The sequence below is a fragment of the Cyprinodon variegatus genome, unplaced genomic scaffold, assembly GCF_000732505.1.
Source record: "Cyprinodon variegatus isolate N-32 unplaced genomic scaffold, C_variegatus-1.0 Scaffold99, whole genome shotgun sequence".
In the NCBI taxonomy this organism is placed as follows: Eukaryota; Metazoa; Chordata; class Actinopteri; order Cyprinodontiformes; family Cyprinodontidae; genus Cyprinodon; species Cyprinodon variegatus.
In genome coordinates this window covers 639,234-660,528 of record NW_015150552.1, presented here as the reverse complement: position 1 = coordinate 660,528, position 21,295 = coordinate 639,234, and the positions used below count along the sequence as shown (strand labels likewise).

At 36.5% G+C, this 21,295-nt stretch overlaps 1 protein-coding gene and 1 pseudogene across 1 annotated transcript in view; one reads left to right on the top strand and one right to left on the bottom strand.

Annotated features, from left to right (window-relative positions):
- The window catches only part of LOC107084394, an 86,872-nt pseudogene extending 72,979 nt beyond the window's left edge, over positions 1 to 13,893 (top strand).
- A 945-nt stretch (positions 13,894 to 14,838) lies between these two features.
- The window catches only part of LOC107084393 (adenylate cyclase type 2-like), a 57,425-nt gene continuing 50,968 nt past the window's right edge, over positions 14,839 to 21,295 (bottom strand). The window contains exons 21-25 of the mRNA XM_015374206.1: positions 20,856 to 21,002; positions 20,564 to 20,674; positions 20,362 to 20,476; positions 17,896 to 18,020; positions 14,839 to 16,205 (exon numbers count right to left, since the gene is read on the bottom strand). Of these exons, the coding sequence (XP_015229692.1) occupies positions 16,053 to 16,205; positions 17,896 to 18,020; positions 20,362 to 20,476; positions 20,564 to 20,674; positions 20,856 to 21,002 (651 nt within the window). The 3' untranslated portion in view covers positions 14,839 to 16,052. The remainder of the gene's footprint in view (positions 16,206 to 17,895; positions 18,021 to 20,361; positions 20,477 to 20,563; positions 20,675 to 20,855; positions 21,003 to 21,295) is intronic.

Genomic DNA, 21,295 nt, shown 5'->3' with positions numbered 1-21,295 from the left:
TCTTGCTCCAGAACTGCCATCTGGGTCTAGACTTCATGGATGAACTGATGGACACAGTGACAGAAACAGAAAATGTCAATAAGAGCTTTTGCCTTTGGATCACCACAGAGGTCAACAACCACTTCCCCATCGCACTTCTTCAGATGTCGATAATGTTCACCAACGAACCACCCCAGGGCCTCAAAGCAGGGCTTAAGAGGATTTATGGAGGTAGACTTCAAAGTGGTCTATCTTGCATTGAAACATTATTTAAATTAACCCTGTCAAATATAGATGAAATACTGTTTAAATGGAGACCAATTATGTTGCCTGAAAATAAAGGCTGGAAAACATTTTTTTTTTCAAAATCGAAAAAATCAAAAGCAGATAAGGGTATTATGAATTTATTAGTATACAGAATATAGAGTATTATTTAATATCTGTGCATGCATAGAGATCTAGACTCTTTTCATATCCTAGGGGAAGGACGACAGATGAGGAGATGAAAAATTCAGAAGAAACACATGCTTGTTGCTTAATTTAGAGCATTTATGGCCAAGTGTCATGAGCCATGGGGAAGGTTTATGAGACATGTACTTTGTGTTTTTATTCAAAACGTAGAAGGGTAAAAGTAGAACACTTAATATGCTAGAAAGAGCTGTCTGTTCCTTGCTCATATTGAAAGGATAAAGTTTCGCTCCTGAAGGGCAATTGAGAGTCTGTGTTCTTGTTTTCAGCTCTTAAATCTTGCAAAGAATAAATCCATTTTATTAGCAAATTAACTCAACTTAATGACATATTTTGTTCATAAAGTTATAGCTGTTGATGTGTTGACACATGTGTCTTTAAACAGGCATTAACCAGGACATTTTGGATGACACTAACATGGTCCATTGGAAGCCAATGGTGTATGCTGTGGCATTTCTTTACAGTACAGTTCAGGAGAGGAGAAAATTTGGTCTTTTAGGATGGAACATTCCGTATGAATTCAACCAAGCTGACTTTAATGCCACTGTCCAGTTTGTCCAGAATCACCTGGATGACATGGACATAGATAAGGTGGGTGGATTTCATGCTATGAATTAATGCTGATTAATAGCTGTAATGTTTTGGATATTTTTAGACTTCCATTTATGAAGTTTAAGCTTCCTAGTTTATCGTAAACTACTGTTAAAGTGTGACCACACATTATCATAAGCTACATATTTTGTTCCGAATATCTCAGAACATTTCAGAAGCCTACACCTTTCTTTTCCAATGCCACATTTTGCTGCCTTAAGAAATGTAGGATTTATACCTACAAAAGCTCTTTCCACTGTTAATATGTTATATAGTTTGTAATTTGTGTCGAGGGAAAAAGCAAAAAAGAAGAAAGAAAATGGACTCCAGTATCTTTGTTACATGTAATTAAGCTAACAAATTGCTCTATTTCATTATCTTTCTTTTTCTCAACCCCACACACGGTGCAATAAGGGACAGTAAATTTCACTGAATATTAGTTAAAGTTCACCTGCTTTTGCAGGTGAACTTTAACTAATAATCTAAAGCCATGATTTATACGGGTTGCAAAGGATCACTCTGATCAAAAACATCTTGAACATTAGATACAAATAGAATGCTGGAATCAAAAAAGGATTTTCACATTAATTTAAACTGGTCTGTCAGTGAGTTTTTAGCCAACCTGCATGGCAACAATAGAATGAATAATCATAACTAAAAGCTAAAGTTTTGAAACTCCCCTAACTACATCTAACAGTCAACCGATCCCTAACTGTGGGGATCAATAAACACAAACTGAATAAAATGCAGAACCTTTGCAAAGCATGTTGGACAAATGATGTCAAGATTTGTGTTTCTGTTAGACTTACTAAACAGAACTTAGTGCTGCTATTCAATTAAAATATTTTTTTTAACTCAAAGCAACTAAGTAAGTATTTTTTTCCAAAAGATTTTTTTTGTTTTGCTTGTTTGTTTAAAAAGGAATGCATATTATTTGTTCTCAGGGTGTTTCATGGAACACAGTTCAATACGTGATCGGTGAGATTCAATATGGTGGACGTGTGACTGATGACTACGACAAACACCTCCTTAACACCATTGACAAGATCTGGTTCAGGGATGAAATGTTTGAACCCACCTTTAATTTCTACAAGGGCTACAATATCCCCAATTGTTCCAGTGTGGAACATTATCTCAGTTACATCCAGGTAAGAGGAGGATGAAGCAGACAGTGTTTGAAAAAAGAAAAAACTCCAGTGTGAAGGATTTTATACTCTCTCTTAGTATAAGAGCTACAGCCTTTAAATTAGAAAATTTAAAAGGGTGCTGAGGTCTGAAGTTGCTTCTCTCATACAAATAACTAAAGTTTTAGCATGACTTACATATAGAGACTCAGATATACATTGTTCTCCTTGTTTTTTTTTTACATTATTTACAAACCCAATCTCTTTTTGTGTGATGCAGAACAATCCTAAAGCTTTTTATTTTTAACCAAGTTTCCAGGAAAACCAGAGGCTGCGTTTGGCTGTGTTATCTCTCAAATACAAACACAAGAGAAATTTTTCTAACAAATATGCAAAGGTAATTTGCATATTTGTACTCAGCATAGTATTTATTCTTGTGTGCATATCTAAATTCAATTAAGCAGAAAGGAAAACAGGTATGTGTAAAAATGTTGTGTTCAGAATATTCAATCTAGAGATGTACACAATTTATTTCATTCTTTTTTCAATGTCTGTAATTTTAAGCTAATCAGATCTTATGCAACCAGACAAAATGTTTTTCCCTGGGGTTTATTTCATGTTGGTGAATAAAAGCTGACTCAGCAAAGGCAGTAATTTATCATATGAGGCCAGCTGGAAAATTGGTATTGATTGGTCCTATCAGAGAGTCAGTGCATCTCTTCAATACTCTCAGAGAACTTGTTTCCCTACTGGCACTTGGATAGCTGTGCTGCTCATCTCCACAAACCTGATGATTGGATGGGTGCCAACTCCACACATTAGACTGTTTGTGATAACTTAGGAGGAGATCCTATCACTTCACAAGCATTTCCTTCAAGTTATTCAGGGGCAATCCAGCATTCTGCACGAGTGGTAGCGTGACTTATCCATGTGTTACACTCTATGTATCCTCATCAGAAGGTGACAGAAGAGCAGCTTGTGACACCATGTGTAGCTGATATCACACTCAGTGACCACTGCTCCCAAAGCTGGGCACAGACATAAGTGTTTGTACATTTGGATAGAATTAGGGAGAAGACATTTCCAATAAAGACAAAAAGGAAAACAAAAATAAAAGTCCCAGGCGGCCTTGGGAGTCCCACGCAGCTCATCGCCTCTCTGCCTATCGTGACTGAGGGAGCCATGCAACACTGCCTCCATGCCAACGCCAATGTGGCCCAAATCCAAGCTTCCAAAATTCCTATTCTTAACTAAGAGATAAGGGCACAATGGGGTGGGGAGTTGCGGCCTAGTGGTTAGGGCATTGCGCTTGGAATTCAGAGGTTCTGAGTTCAACTCCAACAAACTGCTACTCTGGGTCTCTGAACAAACACCTTTAGCCCCACACTGCCCCCTGGCACCGCACAATGGCAGCCCACTGCTCCCCAAGGGGATGAGTTAAATGCAGAGATTTCAATTCTTTGCTCTGTACTTGTGACAGTGTTATTACAATTAAAAAAATAAGTGTATCTAAGCTTTTGGCAGCCATTGTAATTGTAATCTCCATCTTATCTTGATAGCGGTGAGGCAAAAACTCATTCTGTGGCTTAAATTTGTCAGGAATATATGTCAAATCCCATTTTGTTGCTCTCTACTTGTGACAATGTAATGACAATAAAAGCAGGGATAAAAAAATAGGATGAACCAAAATTGGCTGACTTCCTATTCAGTTTGGACCATTGCTCCAAGAGACTTTTTGTGTGTTCTTGTTGGTTAAACAGGTGTAAAAAATTTCCTAATCTTCAATAAAAGCATGGCCTGGGGCAGCTTCATTTTTGTCTTGTGGTGAGAAATGGGAATTTTGGTTTGGCCACGCCCACATGTTTTGTTGCAGCAAAAATCTTTTGATAACTTTTGATCAGTAATGCATTAAGTCTTGGCTTATTCAGGTAGAAGTATGTAATTCTAAAACTCTAGGAGGAGGTTGCTCAGATACAAGAGGGTAAAAAATATATGGCTTTGACTCAAAATAGCCTGCGTCCTGTGGGGTTTGGATCATGGCACCAAAGGACGTTTTTGTAAGTTATGATGAGTCACACCTGTTTGCCAAATTTTATAACTCTTAGTCAAAGCATGGCGTTGGTGCTCACCTTTTGTTTTATGGCAAAAAGACTGATTTGACGCTTAGGCACGCCCATATGCTTGATGTAGAAAAATCACTCGAATTACTTTTGATCCCCAATGCCTAAAGTCTATTGAAGCTTGTATCTCTGAAGCTCTAGGAAAAGTTCACAAGACAACATGATTAAATAAGAGGAAATGGCATCTTTGTCTTACTTCCTGTGGGTTTTCCCTCCAAGAGACTCTTTTTCAATTTGGGGAGATCTACCAATGTAATCCCACTTACCATCCCAGTCTCACTTTAGGGGGTGCTGTTAAGGGGTTTGGCCACACCCATTTCTAATTACATTAAATACATAAATTTCACACCAGAGACAATTTTCTGTAAAGTTTGGTGAGTTCTTAATATGTTAAAGGCATCAAATAAATGTTTATTTTGGGAGAAAATAATACACATTCAAACTAATGGTGGTACAGACAGATGCAGTGTTGCACTGACACAGATCAGGGTGTGAAGGTAGGGAATTTGGGTTTCTCACAGAGTAGATGGAAAACTTATATGTATTCTAACTAATTTCTGTATTTTACAGGGTCTTCCAGCCTATGACACACCTGATGTGTTTGGTGTCCACCCAATTGCAGACATAACCTTTTAGAGTAAACAGGCTAAAGATGTGCTGGATGCCATTCTCAATATTCAGCCAAAAGACAGCTCATCAAGAGGAAGCGAGACCAGAGAGGCTGCGGTGTCCAGACTGGCTGACGACATGCTGGAGAAACTCTCCTGACTACGTACTGTTTGAAGTATGTTTGTGTTTCACTGCGAATAGCCTGAGGCACACGACTGAGGTTAGGCATAGCGTTCACTGTTCCTTTCACGACATGAGCGGGGATGAGTGTCTATTGTGGTGCAGACAGGGATAGGTGGTGTGAATACAGCTGGATCCGGCTAAAACCTTGTTTTTTTCCAAGTCCCTCTTCTCCTCTGTCAAAAAAAAAAAAAAAGTTGAGGTGAGATTATGGCTCTGAAGCAAGGTGCAAAGCTTTTCTGTCACTTACCATCACACCATATCTCTCACACTCTCACTTCCCTGTGAATTTGCTTACATGGGGAAGAAGTACAAATGGGGAACAAAATGCAGAGAAAGGCTGGTGTTGACAAGCTTTAAAAGTAATTTTTTTTTTTATGTAAAGTTTGAAGAAATGTAGCAGTGGAAAGAACAATATCTCTACCCGAGAAAGCTATTTTTTAATAGACTCATATATGTTGCCAAAAATTGTAAAACCCATCTTTGTTTCTGTTTAACTCATTAAGTTTTTGTCATATTTTTAAATGAAACATTTGATCTTAGCTGTAGTTAGCCTTTAGATACAATGTCTTACTGAAACATTCATACACCTAGATGAATATTTTACATCTGTCAGATTACAACTAAAACCTCAACACATTGTATCAAGACAGACCAACACAAAGGAATACATAATTGTGAAGGGGAAGGAAAATATTTTAAATTCTCTTCCCATTACATATCTAAAAAGTGTGCTGCATACTTAAGTTCTGCCTTTTTGATTCTCCCAGTTGTGTGTCCAGAGCTCTCCGCGCAAAGCATTCCAGGATATATCTGGGTCATCTGAGGCCTTTATTTTCTTCTCATACACTTCTTAGTAACTTTTTTCTTATGACCCTCGGCCATTTTCAAGGACCGCGGTGAGCTTCAATGACTGCCTGAAACTGTTGCACACCACAGACATACACTTGAAAGTGCGCATGTGCAGAAAAAGAATACGAGCCTTATGTAAACATATCACCAGAGTGATTGACAATTAGGAGGTCCACTTATTTAGAGGATCCACCTGGAAATAAAAGACCATCCTCTATACCTTTAAGAAAAAAAGAGTAGCTTAAAAAAAAGTGGGCAAAAGTCATGAGGCAATTTATTCAGAACAACAATAAACTCAAATAGGCTGTTTATCAGCTGATTAAAAGTCTAAGACAGCTTTTAAAAGCCAAAATAAAATTAATACCATTTCATTTCTTGTCAGGTAAACACATTTTGAAGATCTCTTAATGTGCATATGCAATAAAGCTCATTGTCTTTGAACAATGTGGGACTGTTAAGCTGCATAAACAAGCGTGTCACAACATACCATCACTGCTGAGGTTTAATGCAGTAAGGCAGTCATTTCTTCAAAGATCCTCAGGGTTATGGAGCAAAAAAAGTCAAGCTTTAGACCCCAACATATCTCAAGTGACACTAAGGGGGAGTGTTGGAATGGCTGTCTGTCAAGACACAAACCATTAAGGCCATTACCGGTGCTAACTGTAGCCATCAGAGAGCACCCACATAGGAAAGTCTTCAAAGGTCACATCTCCTTCAATGCCACAAAATTGCCCAAACACTAGAGATTCAAAGGTGGAAGAAAGACTTATTTACTGACAAGAGAAAGTCTAACTTTAATGGTCTTGATGGCTTCCAGTATTAATGGCATGCCAAGGTGCCAGCTGATAATGGTGAAGCTAGAGTCAGTTTTTGACAATTGAATTTCTGTTTTAGGAGGTTGCAGGGTTTTTTGAGCTGTGCTCTTAAACATTTGATCAGCTGATGAACAGCCTGTTTGAGTTCACTTGTTGTTTTCTTTAGGTATGAGGATGAGTGAGGATGAGTGAGGATGGATGAAATAAAAGCAAAAATAAAAAAGACCAAAAAGAGAAACAGGCAGATGTAGGATTGCCAGGTGATTAGAGACCTTTCTGGTCAAGATTCAGAAGTTGGAAAGTTATTTACACTGAAATTAAAGCCAAACAGGGATTTTAGACCATCTGGAATGATCTTAAATTATGAGAATTAAGATGTATTTCTTAATTCTCAAAAGTGGTGTGTTTCCATTTTTGCATCTTTCCTAGTTTTGTTTTGTTTTTTCTGTTATTCTTCCATTATTTCTTTTATGGTTCATTCATCTCTAACAAGGCAAGGCACATTTATTTCTATAGCTCAATTCAATGCAAGGACACATCAGAGTGCTTCACATGAATCTGACAATAAATTCAAAGAAAACTGAAAGCAGAATAAAAGCAAAGATAATCCTTTGTCTTTCCATTCTTCAATCCTTCTACCCATCTCCTTTTCTGGTGAGACATTCTTATCCATCATCCATTTCCATCCTTCTATTCATCTTGCTGTTCATGCATCCATTTTCAATCTGATTCTGTCATTTACCTGTCTGTCCATTAATCCATGAGTCTGCCCATTCCTGTGGTGGCCTCTTTGTAGGTTTTTTGTTTTTTTTTGGCACCCTCAATGAAATATTTGCAGAACCATTTAAAGGTGGTTTCTTTGGCATGTTTATCATCTATGAATCCTGTCTCTAGCATATAGGTAACTGAACCATGTTTTTACATTAAACAAATTATTCTGTCTCTGCATATTAATATTTGAAAATGTCTGTAAGGTTATTTAAAATGTTAAATTGAAGTTAATCTGATGGTTTCACAGAGGTAAATTCTTGGAATCGTCAAAGGGCAGAAGGGTCACGACGTACAGTAATTTAAATGTGTTCATTTTAAATCAGGTACAGGAGCGTCTTCAGAAGATGGGTCCCTTTCAACCCATTAACATCTTCCTCCGCCAGGAGATTTATCAGATGCAACAGGTCATAGCTCTGGTCCGAAACACTCTAATGGACCTCAGACTGGCCATCGATGGGACGATCATCATGAGCGAGAACCTGCGTGATGCTCTGGACTGCATGTATGATGCTCGCATTCCTGCATGCTGGAAGAAGGTCAGCTTTCCACAACACTCATGTACCTTAGCCTGTTACTCATACACTTTTTTTCCCACTTAAAGCATTTATCTAATAACTTTTACAACCTTTTCCTTTTCACTGTGTTTTGTCCACATGGATTTAGATGATTCCTTCACTTTGATTTTTTAGGGTTCCATTTTGGTTTTTAGTTTTGTTTAAACCAAAGTAGCGGGAAATATTCATGCTGATCCTACTTCCTTCATTATAATCCAAGAGTGTTGCAGTGACTTATATTAGGAGGCAGGAAATGAATTCAGATCCAATCTACAATTTGTAGGAGAGCAGCACCTTATCAGTCTGCGTAGGATTTATGCTTGCAACCCATAACGAAGCCAGTTCCCCTTTTTTCCTTCTACAAAATCTGAACATTCATGTTTTAAATAAATGTAAAAGAAGAAATATGAGAGCCAAACATGCTGAGACTTGATCAGGGTTTAAAAAAAACACAGTTGCTACAGAGAATATGTCCACCTATCTCACAAATTAAATGCTTTACCAAATATTGTTCAATTAGCGAATCAAAGGGAAAATTAGAGCATTTTTGATAGGCATCCTGGCTGAAGTCTGCATTGTCCCCATTTTGTCTGTTCTCCTCTGTGACAGTGTTTAATACATCAAAAGAATATTTAGACTATGTTTTTGTTTTTGTTTGTTTTCCTTGCAGGCATCATGGGCCTCCAGCACCCTGGGGTTCTGGTTCACAGAGCTGCTTGAGCGGAACCACCAGTTCCAGGCTTGGATATTTGAGGGCCGACCTAACTGCTTCTGGATGACGGGCTTTTTCAACCCGCAGGGCTTCCTGACAGCAATGAAACAGGTACACATGGCCTCAATCTGGCTACCCAATACTCTCTGCTAGAGAGGAGACCAGATGGCGCACACAGGGGCAGGCAGGCACACAACCACAACAACACACACAAGTGGACACACAATCACTGACCGGCCAGTATAAACACTAATTTATCTTAATGTAGGGCAAATGAGTACAGGAGAGAAATAATTTAAATGTTTAATTTTAATGGAGCCACATTTAGAGGCTTGCCCTCATGTTAGAAGGCATCAGTATCTCTCTCCTCACTAAAGCAGTTCTAAATCCAAGATTCAGATTGGAAACGAAAAACATAAATCTTAAGATCAAATAAAAAGCTATCAAATCTGGGAAAAGAATTAAGTTGCTTGAATAAAAGGAACACAGTTGTTGTCTTTTATGAAGTCCTCCATGTTTCCAAACATAAAAGATCACTGTACAGACGTATGAAACACTGGCTTTAAAGCAAGCTTCCTTCAGTTTTTCACTGTATTCACTGTGTTAACATATTTGCAATCTGCAATTTTAACCACACGAGACGAAAATAGAATTGATTTCATTTTGTGAAGAAAGAAGAAAATGAACTTCTGTGCTTGGTATATGCAATTTTTTTTTTCCTTTTGTTTTTAAAGAGGTGTCTGAGCTGCTAACTGCTGATCCATATAGAAAAAGGCACTCTTGATGAATTTGATTCAGTTTTCAGCTCTTCTCAGAGGGACAAACTATACTCTGATGGAAAGAGATCAATTTCCCACAGGAAGTAACTTCAGATCATACCTAATAGGCTAAGTTATTGTATTGGTTTAACAGGAGCTGCTTTGAAATATTATTCCTTAATCTATCAGACCAATCCTTTCCTGTGGCTTTTTGAAACTATAGGCTTGCCTCAATTCAACAACATGCTGGTCTACCCACACCTATGTATTGTTCCCACTTCTTTTTCAGCATGTTTGAGCCCTTTAAAAACATTTACTATCCTTGATTTTTAGATGATATTTCATCATTGATCTCTTGAGATTTCAAAGCCACTGGTGCTATAAGAAAATAAACCAGGTTAAAAATATCCAGTTAAATTTAGAGAAAAATATTAAAATTAGGATTTCTGTTTTTTTAAAGCTCTTTGACTCCATCGAAAAATGGGAAACTTTAACCTTTGTTTTTGGTTTTGAATAATGATAGTGTTGAACGCAAAGATATTCAAATGACCAAAACAATAGATTTCCATAATGAAAAGCTGCTGAAATGACCTGCATATAAATTAACTGAGAAGTAGAGCTTTTTTTTTGTAGCAAATCCATCTTTAGCTTGTTTTTTTTTTTTTGATGCAAACCAATTTGTTTTGCTCTTTAAGGTTGCAGTGGGAGTAACTTGGAGTCATTTTAGTATTTATGTCAGGTTTCAGTGTCTGTCAGCTTTTTTCCCCCCATTTTGCACTGAGGAAAAATCCCAGCTCTTTAGAGACAGAAAGTATGGATGATGAAGCAGTCTCATTTTTATTGTGGGTAGATTTGTAGACCTTGTAACAGCCACAAGAATTCCCTTTTTTAGTTTTTAAAGAAAACTGTCTGCTTGAACTGCAGCTCTGGCAATGTCACCTCCTTGCTAAGATCACCAGTTTGTGTACAAAGTGATGAAAACAGCAGATTTTCACATTATTTATTTTTACATCCTACTTTTTTTATCTGACGTTATTCCAAAATAATGAGCGAAATGTCTTCAACCACAGGGACATCATCTTGTTGTTTTAACCTTTTTTTGGATTATAAAAAACAAAAAAAGGGTGCCGTGTCTCTGCCCCCTTTTATGTACTGCTGTGTTGTAGTGGTAACATTGTGACCTTAACCTGAAGATTTGTACATTTACTCTCAGGAGATTACTCGAGCCAACAAAGGCTGGGCCTTGGACCGCATGGTGCTGCGTAACGAGGTAACCAGGTGGATGAAGGATTACATCAACAACCCGCCTGGAGAGGGGGTGTATGTGTACGGTCTCTAACTGGAGGGGGCCGGCTGGGACCGCCGCAACTGCAGACTTGTAGACTCAAAGCCCAAGGTTCTCTTTGAGATGATGCCGGTCATCAGTATGTACGCAGAGAATAATGGTAAGGTTTCTCATGAAAAAAAAAGCATGACATACAATATGAAAGGATAAGCTTTAATCCTGCCCAATTTAAGATGATCTTAAAGTCTCACTCCCCCTCAAGGTGTTTATCCCACAGAGTCACTGGATACATATATGATTTAAATGTCACAAAGACTTACATTTTATGCTTTTAGGAAATAAATTTCCCCCAGTTTGTGCAAGATAAGGCCAGAGTGTACTGATTTGCAGCAAGATATAGTATCACTTCTTTTACAATGATCTGCAGCCAGCCCTTTGCTCCTGGCTTTAACACTAACATCAGTTACCTAAACATCATTATGCAATGAGCAGAGCTGGAAGGACATAAAGCAAACTTTACACTGCCATGAAATGGTGTAAACTGATCAGAAGAGTAGGGATCACTATAAGGGTCATCATTTTGTTTTATTACATCACCATAATTAGGATGGATTTTGTGATGAACTTTCCTTGGGTGTAAATTTTAAAGATATGTCATGATACAACTATATACGGTAATTTATTTGGAATTGTGACACTTAAGGTCCAGATTTGAAAAATAAATAATGGAATTTGACTGGACCCTTCTAATACCCGACGATCAAGCTGTACCCCAGGTTTTATGTTTGGGATTGTTGTCTGATTGGATGTTGAGCCTCTGCTTCAATTCTAATGTTGCTGTTTTTAATGTTTTTTTTAGTCATTTTCTTCCATTGAACCTGAAAAGCTTCATCGTCTCTGCTAAAAACATTATAAAACAAAATTCCACAGCATGATGCCGCCATGACCGTGTTTTATCATAGGGATAGTGTGCTCAGGGTTATACTTAGTAAGCAAGTTTATACTGACAGAAGTATGCAGAATAAAGGGCCAATTGGAATGAAAATACTTAATTCAATTTACTAATTAGGAATATTCTGATAGGATTTATCTTGATAGGAATTCAACTGTATATCAAATGAGATGGGTAGATTACACTTATTATGAATCTGAAGAGCCTGCTTGTAGACACTTGTTTGGATCAAGTCTCTTTGACTGTGGCAAACTGAAGTGACTGCGTATGTGTGCCTGCATTTCTGCCTTTGGTGGCAAGACATAAACATGGGGATAAGACTGGTCTAAAGCCACATTAAACTCGTGGCTTAATTATGGAAAACAATAACACCTCTACCATTCATCCATCATTCTGGGCACTCAGAATCAACACCGTTGTTTGTTTTATTGTTTTACAGCACAGGCAGAAAACACAACTAGCTCTGTTGTCTATAGGGGGAGTTGGACAGCTCTACATTTTGGCGGTGCTCCTAATCTAAATCAAGCATGCCACATGTAAACATGTGCCATGATCAGATCATTTTGCATCCACACAAACGTCTAGTTCAAATTTATTTGAATTAAATCATAAAATGTTGTGCATGTTAACAGTTTAAATTAAAATTTTCTCCGCAGTGGTGAAAGTTCCTGGCCACAACACCTTTCTTCTTTTCTACACTGCCTGTGGAAAACGGCAGAGGGTTTCTCTTTTTACAATAGTTTCTCTTTTGCAGCCTTTCAGAAAGGCCAGATTTGACGAACACAGGTTTTATAGTTGTCATGGTAACAGAATATCCCACCAGTGATGTTGATGTCTGAATTACCATGGGGCCCTTGGCTGTCTCTCTGATTAATGCTCTCCTTAAACAGCCTGTCAGTTTAGTGGATGCCCATGTCTTCCCGTTCTTATCCTTGACCTGTCTAGTGTGTTCCTCTGTCTCTATGATGTTGCATGTTCTCTTAGATTCTATAGCCAAGGCCATCATATGACACAGCAAAACATTAAAGTCAATTCTGTTCACATTTATGTCTTAATAGAGACACTAACATTCTAGATCTCAGAAGAACAATTTAACAGGGTAATATTAAGTTATAGAAATTGTCCCCAACATGAAACATCTGAAAATATAGGAAACCTTTCAAGATATACATTCGATTATGATGTCATAAAAATGGCTGTTGTGGGAGGTTTGTTTTTTATCCTTTTTTTAATCAAGGTTAACACTTTCTGTGCCAAGAAACATCAGAAAACAGTAACCTAAAATGTTGAGTTATGTTTAAGTCTATGTCACCATCTGGACACATTTTAAGTGTTTCCCATTTTTCCCCTTTTCTACACCAGGATTTTCTTTTAATGCTTGCCTAAACTATGATCTGACAATTATGTTAGAGGTTTTAATGTATCCAATCACTGTATATGGAGCTAGTCGTACTTTTTTTCCCATGGAAACCTGTTGTCGTCAATGCCTTTGAGGTAAATGAAGCTGCAGGGGCACATGGAAGAGTTTGTTTACACTAGTTTCCATTTCTTACAAGGAGGCTGGTTCCCGACAGAGATCCATGTTATAAGAGGCTGAAAATGTGCAGATTACAAAAGTCCTGCCTTCTTGATCTCTCGACCATCACCTATAAAGACTCACTGAAGATTTGATTAACAGAAAACATCCAGTTATTTTTTCATAATGACTCGCAGACAAAGGGGTGCCAAATCTCTGCTAAAACAACTATGTTAAAAGAGGAACTATAACAATATTGTCCTAATTCAAGTTATTTTACCAATTACTCTGCATGAAAACAGATGTTGTTAAACACAGCTGGATGTCTCTGTGGCACCATGCCGATGCTAGTATTTCAGAAACTTGAAGTAGTACCACTTAAGATGTGTGATGAACAGGCAGTTTTACCAGCTGCTGCTCCTTTTGAGAACACTTTTTTTGCTTTATGTTGCAGGAGTGAGGGATCAACAGAACTATTCAGCTCCAATTTACAAGAAGCCAGTAAGAACAGACTTGAACTATATTGCAGCTGTGGATCTTAAAACCGTGTTTCCTCCAAAAAAAATGGATCCTCAGGGGTGTGGCTCTGCTCTGTGATGTTAAATAATTTCTTTATCTTTATTATAAATATAACACAATAAAATTGTTGCATTTGAAAATAAGACTCCGTCTCAATTGGATTAACCTGTGTAATTAATTTATGATGAAATGCTTTTAGGTATTAAGGAAAAAAATAACTTAATTTTTCCAGGGAATCTTGTAGGGGGGGCAGGAGGTGGATATACAGAAGGACATACTACGTCCAGAGAAGATTAAGTAAAATATAATGTTATTACAATTCTAATAATTCTAATTAAAAATTAGCTTTTTTCAATGGAAAGTAAATATATAAAGCTTAGATTTTAATTTTAAATAAATGTGTCATTTCATTGAACAAAAGATATAAAAAATGCATCCAGTAAATTAAACGAAACCATCTTCTTTGTTCCATAAAGCAAAAATAGGCAGCAAAAGCTGCTACTATAGTGATAGAACATTTGATTTTAATGTGAAGTGAGGACTCATCTGATTTTAAAATGCTTTTCATCTTTAGCTGGCAGTATGTCCTCTATACACAAAACACATTACATTACCCATGTTTATGGTAGTAGAGAGGGTAAAAATAAACATCTATAATTTGCTTACTCTTACTTTCTTCATTTGAGATTATATTGATATTGCTAACTGAATTAAAAATAGTACATCACCAGTTTATTTCCAGTTTACAGAATGATTTAGTTGCAACCTCGATGAAGTGTCCACTGTCAAGTGTTTCCCACAGTCAAGAAGCAGTGCAGGGAGGTTTCATTGACTTCAGCAGCTGTTTCAATTCCAGGTCTGATTAATGAAATATAATAGATCAATGAAGGATGCTGTGATTACTTTCATTATCATGTGTTACATCTAAATTCAGAACAATCCTGTCCAGTCAAGACTATTTGATTGGTAAATAACAGCATAGATGAGATGAAATACATAGAAATTTTATTTAAGATTTTTACAAAAACACACACAAAAAACTTTTTTTATACCTTTTTTTTTCTTACAAAACAGCCATATATACTAAATCTACATGTACATCAATTAGGCTTAAACTGATCAAAACTTTAATGAAAAAAAAAACTAAACTAAAAAATGATCCTCATGTTCTTCGAGTTTGTTTGGCTCAGATCTGTTCAAAAGAGGCCAGGTGCATAAAAGTCTCTGTATTAAAACAGAACAGCACCAGTAATTTCCAGTTTTTGTTCTAAAAGTACATTCGGGTTTGATCGTTATTTAAGAAAAAGGTTCATGCCAATTTAAGTTCTCAGCTCATCTAAATTTCTCTTTATATGTGAATGTGATCTACACTTAGGCGGGTTTGGGAAAATTCTACAACCTAATGGTAGCACATTCTCAAAAACTGAAAAGTAACAAGAAAAAAAAAATATGTTCTTTATTTTTCACAATCTGTTATGCACCTGGCCCCAAATTCCCATTTTCTCTTGCTGGAGTTTAGAAAAAGAGGGTTCAAAACATGCTCTTTTAGGTGTTCTGGACTGTCTGCAGTATACAGTACATCCAAGTCTTGTGGTTTAAGCAGAATAAGAATAAACCGTTGTAATCCATGTAGCCTTCTTTTGTTTCCGGGCAGCCTCCACCTTTGCAGAAATAGGCTTCTCATGTTTATTCTGTGTCTAATAATACTGGATGTGCTTTTAAAGTACTTTAAACACTTGCAGCAGAACGTAAACTTACATTCATAAGACCAGTGGCAAGCTGGTGTTTCAGTCTTTTAGAAATACTCCTCAAATGTTTCGTGAAATCAGGCCTTTTTCACACCCAATATTCTAAAACCAAAAAATACTGTGAAAGGTGAGACCTGCTGTGGTGCAACTGGCATCAAAGCAAGTGTTTCTGTTGTCCAGTCCCTGCAACAAGCATCACAGAGCTCCTAGTTTTCTCTTTAACCCTGAAAAATAACATCTTTGTCTTTTCACCATTAACATTCAAACTGTAACGTAATTGTTGTGTGTACTACCCAATAACTAAATATATGCTAGATCTGTGGCATAGTTACTCTGCAAGGTAATGGTAAGAATCTGTTTTCCGTCGTTATTGTTCAGATGTCTTCCTGAGTCACATTTGTTTTAACTACAGAAGCTCTACGTAGATGATAGTCCCTTAGTCCCCAATCAAAAACGTTTGGTTGGATCTGTGTAGATGTGCAGATACTCTGAACCTGTCTTACGGCATTATATTTCCTTGGGACAGTGAACGTGTCATCTCTGTGTGCACAAAGAAGGTCTTGAGCTCTCCTTTGCCTTTGACGTTGATGATCCCTCTACAAGAGCACATGTAACCCAGATTATGAAGGATGCGACTTGTCTCTTCCGTCACCTAAAGGGAGAACAACGAGTCAAGCCTGTTTTACTCATTTCTTTAAGAATGGATTATATCCCTGTGGATAAAAATACTTCATTAACAGAAACGTCCAGTTCCCTTTAACCATTCAGACAAGAAAGTTGTACATTAAATCATACAGTACCTTGCAAAAGTATTAATACCCGTAATCCGTTTCATAACATGCCATGTTACAACCACAAATAATGATTTTTGTCTTAATAAGATTTCATTTGGTAGACCATCAGAGTCCGACTCTGTAGTTAAAGCAAAAGAGATCTTACAATCTAAAAAAAAAAAAAAAGAATAGTGTAGTGTACATTTATGCTCTGGCAATTTGATTTAAAAGCTTTTAGAACCATTTTTTAGGGAATGTTTTCCTATTTTTGAACAATGATGTTTTTTAAAGCCTCAGATTCTCAGTTAATTGTAGGTCTGATCTTTGACTGGGCCAATCTAACATATAAATATGCTTTAATCTAAACAAACTGCATAAACAAAGGCACATTTCTTTCTTTTTAAATTACTGTTGTTTCCAAATAAATTATCTTATAAAGAGAAGAGAATATCTTTAAAAATGTACTTAAAAAACAAAATATCTGAAGAGCAACGGCAATTCTCAGACAAAAATTAGACTATGATGGAAAAAGTGTCAAGATCAAGCAGTTTTTCTGATCAACAATAAGAAAATTATGTCAAGGGGTTTTTAAACTAGTTAACTCTTTTTTTAAATAAAGGAGAACTAATAAGTGTCAGCTTACCAGGAAAATTACATTCATTTTACAAATTTCATATCTGTAAATAGCAGCAGCCATTTGCTTGAAGAAACCCAGGAATTGTGCGTCGCTGCTCAGGAGATGGTTGATTGAATGTGTACAAGCTGTGAGGTACAATATAGCTCTCTGTGGACTAAATGGTGGCATCAGCAAGATGACCATGTGATGGAAACACATTACACCTTATCAGTGCTCAGAGCAGATGCCAATATAAGATTGTTAGATGTCAGGGGATGCTAAAATGTCCCTTATTTCATAAATGATCATGCTGTAGCAAAAAGTATTTCTATTACTTTTAAGAGTGCCTTAAATGTATTTAACAAATAGTTAAACTTACCTATCAAGAGAAAGTCAATTAAAACGTACAATGTGACGTCTAGTATAAAAGTTATTTTTGAACTTGTCAAATATTTACTAATCATTGATTATTGACTTAGACTTAGACAACTTCTATTGTCATTTTGTATACACAGATAGTATATAAAACAAAATATTTAGTGCAGCTTTTCAGACACTAAAAGAAACATTTCTATTCCATAAAGTCCAGCAAATTCCAGCAGTGATCAAATGTAAACAGTGTGGGAAAAACACATGGTGAACAATAACACATTGATATACAAGTTCAGAGCATTATTATATATGGTTCAAATATGCACCATATATAATATTGTCAGTCCTTGTTATATAACTTTGGTCAAGATGGCCTGTGCCACCTTATCATTACTGCAGAAAAAAACAGCACTCCTCAAAAATGGCTCGGTTGAAATACTGAATTTTTAAATACTATTTGTTGAACATGTTCAAAACCAAGGAACTATATTAACTTGTGATTAATTTTGACCATAAAATGTTAGAATCACATCATGTGAGTTTTGATAAAAACAAAAGAAAAGCCATTTCATGTCACTAACCTGTATTTTCCCCAGGACTCCAGTGCTTTCCATTCTGCTGGCTACGTTTACCGTATTCCCCCAAATATCATACTGTGGTTTCTGAGCTCCGATGACTCCAGCGATCACTGGACCATGATTAATACCTGATCAAGTAAAACAGGTCAACAACGAAGCTTCATATTCATCTTAATTCAGCATATTGATGAAGAATCATGTTGAGAGACATAAATAAACAAATGATGCTTTACATTATACTACATATAAATAAAGTTAAATAAATATAATATCAAATACTTATTAAATATAGTTTATTTGTTGTATTATTGTTTGTATATGTTGTATTTCTTTGTAATTATTTGTTAAGGTAGGGTGTATTGTCTAGAAACACACATTTGGTCCTTTTTATTCTAAATCCCAGTACACAAGCCGTTTCACAAGTGCTCCTAACATTTGCAGCTAAGTGCAGCAGAGCCCTTAATCCCCAACACAATTAGACCCCCAGCTTGAGATTTTAATGCAATCTGAAGACAGTCCCCTGACTTGTGTGAAACAGAAAACACACATATGTGTAAAAGCTACATTGTCAGACACATAACCAGTGGTCTTGAAAACTCATGAAAAAAGAAAAGTATTCCTTCCTGATGGGGGTTATTAGGTCGAGTCTTGAAGCCACAGGGATGTAGAGTCATCCAGTCACACGCAAGCACACTGCTGAGTTAATGGAGCATCTCATGCTGAGACCTGCACAGCCATGTTAGAGGTTGCAAACTAACTCTTACAGCTTACAGGGAGCTGGGACATGCCTCTCTGATTCCCCACCAAGACCATGACTTTTTCAGACCAGTGGTGTTTCAGATATTGGTGTATGATTGTGGGGAACATTAATTATCTTGACAGGACAGCAGTTCAAAGCAAGTGAAAAGACATTTTACTGACATTTACCACTATGTGCAATAAAGCAAGAACAATAGCAAATTCCAAAATGAAACTGACTTCTTTAAACACATGTTGGGATTTAAGACTCAGCGCTTTTGATTGATGATGTGACCTCTAATCTATTACGACTAGAAAAGTTATGGCTGCAACTAACGATTATTTTGCTAATCGTTTAATCTGTTGATTATTTTTTCAATGAATTCAATAATAATTGGATAGCAACAGGTTGCTTAAAGAAGATTTTTTACATAATTAAACCAAATGAAAACTATAAATTTCCACATGAGGATAGAGCGTATTGCCAGAATAATAAGTGTTTTTTTTTTTGTTTTTTTTATCTTAAATGCAAAATATTTATATTTATTTCTTTACAATGTTGGTATAATAACTGCTCTAAATGGGTGGCTGTCAGCTAAAACAATGTTTTCATGTCTCTAGACTTGAGCTAATGATTAATTGATTACTAAGTTAGTTGAGGATTATTTCAATAATTGATTAATCAGGATTAATCCGATTTATTGTTTTCTATAACAAATTATGACTAAGTTGCTTTGAAGTTATCATCTCTTTTAGAAATTGAAACTAAGAATCTGTTCTAAAGGTTATTTAAGCAACTCACTTCTAAAAGGGAAACTCTCATTGCTAATATACTTTACATTCAATAACCACAGTAATATATATTTAGCTAATTTATTGTTTTTGTTAATCTAAATATCATCCAAAAGTCCTCCAAACGTTGTTGGAGCCTGCATAGCGCATTGACACATGCGGTGCTGTATATTAAGCAGAATAATCTGTTATACAGTATAACAATTATCTCTCTTGCCTTTTTACAGTGTCAATTGGGCTACGTTCACCAGATTAAGGAAGGTAAGAAAGCACAGAACAATCAGCCGTTACTATTGCTGCTGTAGAGAATTCTATGTGGAAGCCACGGTAATGACATACAAGTTGGATAAAATGCGACATGACTGTTCAGCCTGCGAATAATTTTTAAAATCAGATCAGATCTGATTTAGGACCACATATGCAAGCGGCTGGCTTTAATATTTTTAGGTGAAAAGATTGGAATTGAGGCAGTCAGATTGCCATGAAACAGTGTAATATGAGTCGCATCTGCCTGCTGTGTGCACATAGCTTTACCATCACAGGGTTCTCACCCCGATTTTCTAACAGCGTAATGTAGGGAGTAGATGGTTGGTTAGAACAGAAATCACTTTACACTATTCTGTATTCTTCTCTGCTCAACCCATTTTTTTTTTTACATTTTAGCCAACTTAGTGATCTCCAACTGTTACTGTATTTACCTTTTATAGTGGGAGGAGCCATTGTTATGTAATCATAATATGGAAGATATCAGACTGACCAATGTGACGTACTGAGCCACCTACAGTCACAGGGAACAGCTAGACTTATGCACAGACTGCATAATTACAATGTGCTGAAATATCCTTGTTCTGAAAAGTTGTTTATTTTGTCACGTTTTCTACCATAATACTGTGATAGGGTTTGAGGTTTTTTTTGTTTTTGTTTTTTTATGAGACTCACCAACTCTGAGTTTAAAGTCGTTGAATGAATGTTTGTTGATGACATCTAACTTTCCCACCAAAGCAAATGCAAACTCCACCATGGTTCCTAAGTGCATATACTGTCTGTCATGCTCCTGAAAGAGAGCAACAGCTATTTATTATACAGCATTTCAGGCATTTACCATTATAATAAGAAAAAAAGGCCAGTACAATAAGCCTACCAGGGTAGTGTACTCAGGAGCAGTTGATGTGTTAAGTCCAGTAGCAGCCATATAAGTACTGCCAATGGTCTTTATCTTCTCCACACCACTAAATTTAGGTTTGGAAAGCAGCTGTGGAGAAATAAAAAAATACTTGACCACAAAATATATATTATTAAATATATTTTAAAAAAACAAACCCTGAATAATGATATTATGAACATAATTGTCAGCAAGTCTGCCAGTTATGCTGATTACAATTCTGCATTCAAGAGGCAATGTTATGAAAGCTTTAAGACTGATGGCAATTTACCTCATCAAAGTCGGCAATGATTTCATTAAGAAGCCTGAGACACTCCAATCCTTCCTTGTTGACGTCAGATTCAGTGTAGAACTCTTTAAAGTCTGGGATAGAGGCAAACATGACACACACCACATCGTAGGACTGGTGGTAAAGATCCTGCAAGACAAAACACTAAATTCAGCTTGGAAAGATCTCAACATTTAACATCCCTTAGTTAAAAGTGCCGACAGACAGCTAAGGTCAGACATATCACCAAATATCACTTCTGTCTAAAATCCATGAGGCCATCAACTTTCATCCTGCTTAGCAGCAGACTCGTCATTCTAAAGTCATCTCATTACCTAAATTAAAATATGGATCCAATCTGACTTTTCACATCTTACAGTGTAAAAAGTGAACATGGTATAAAACAAGACTGACACTAATGACATGGAGGTGTTTTAAATTTA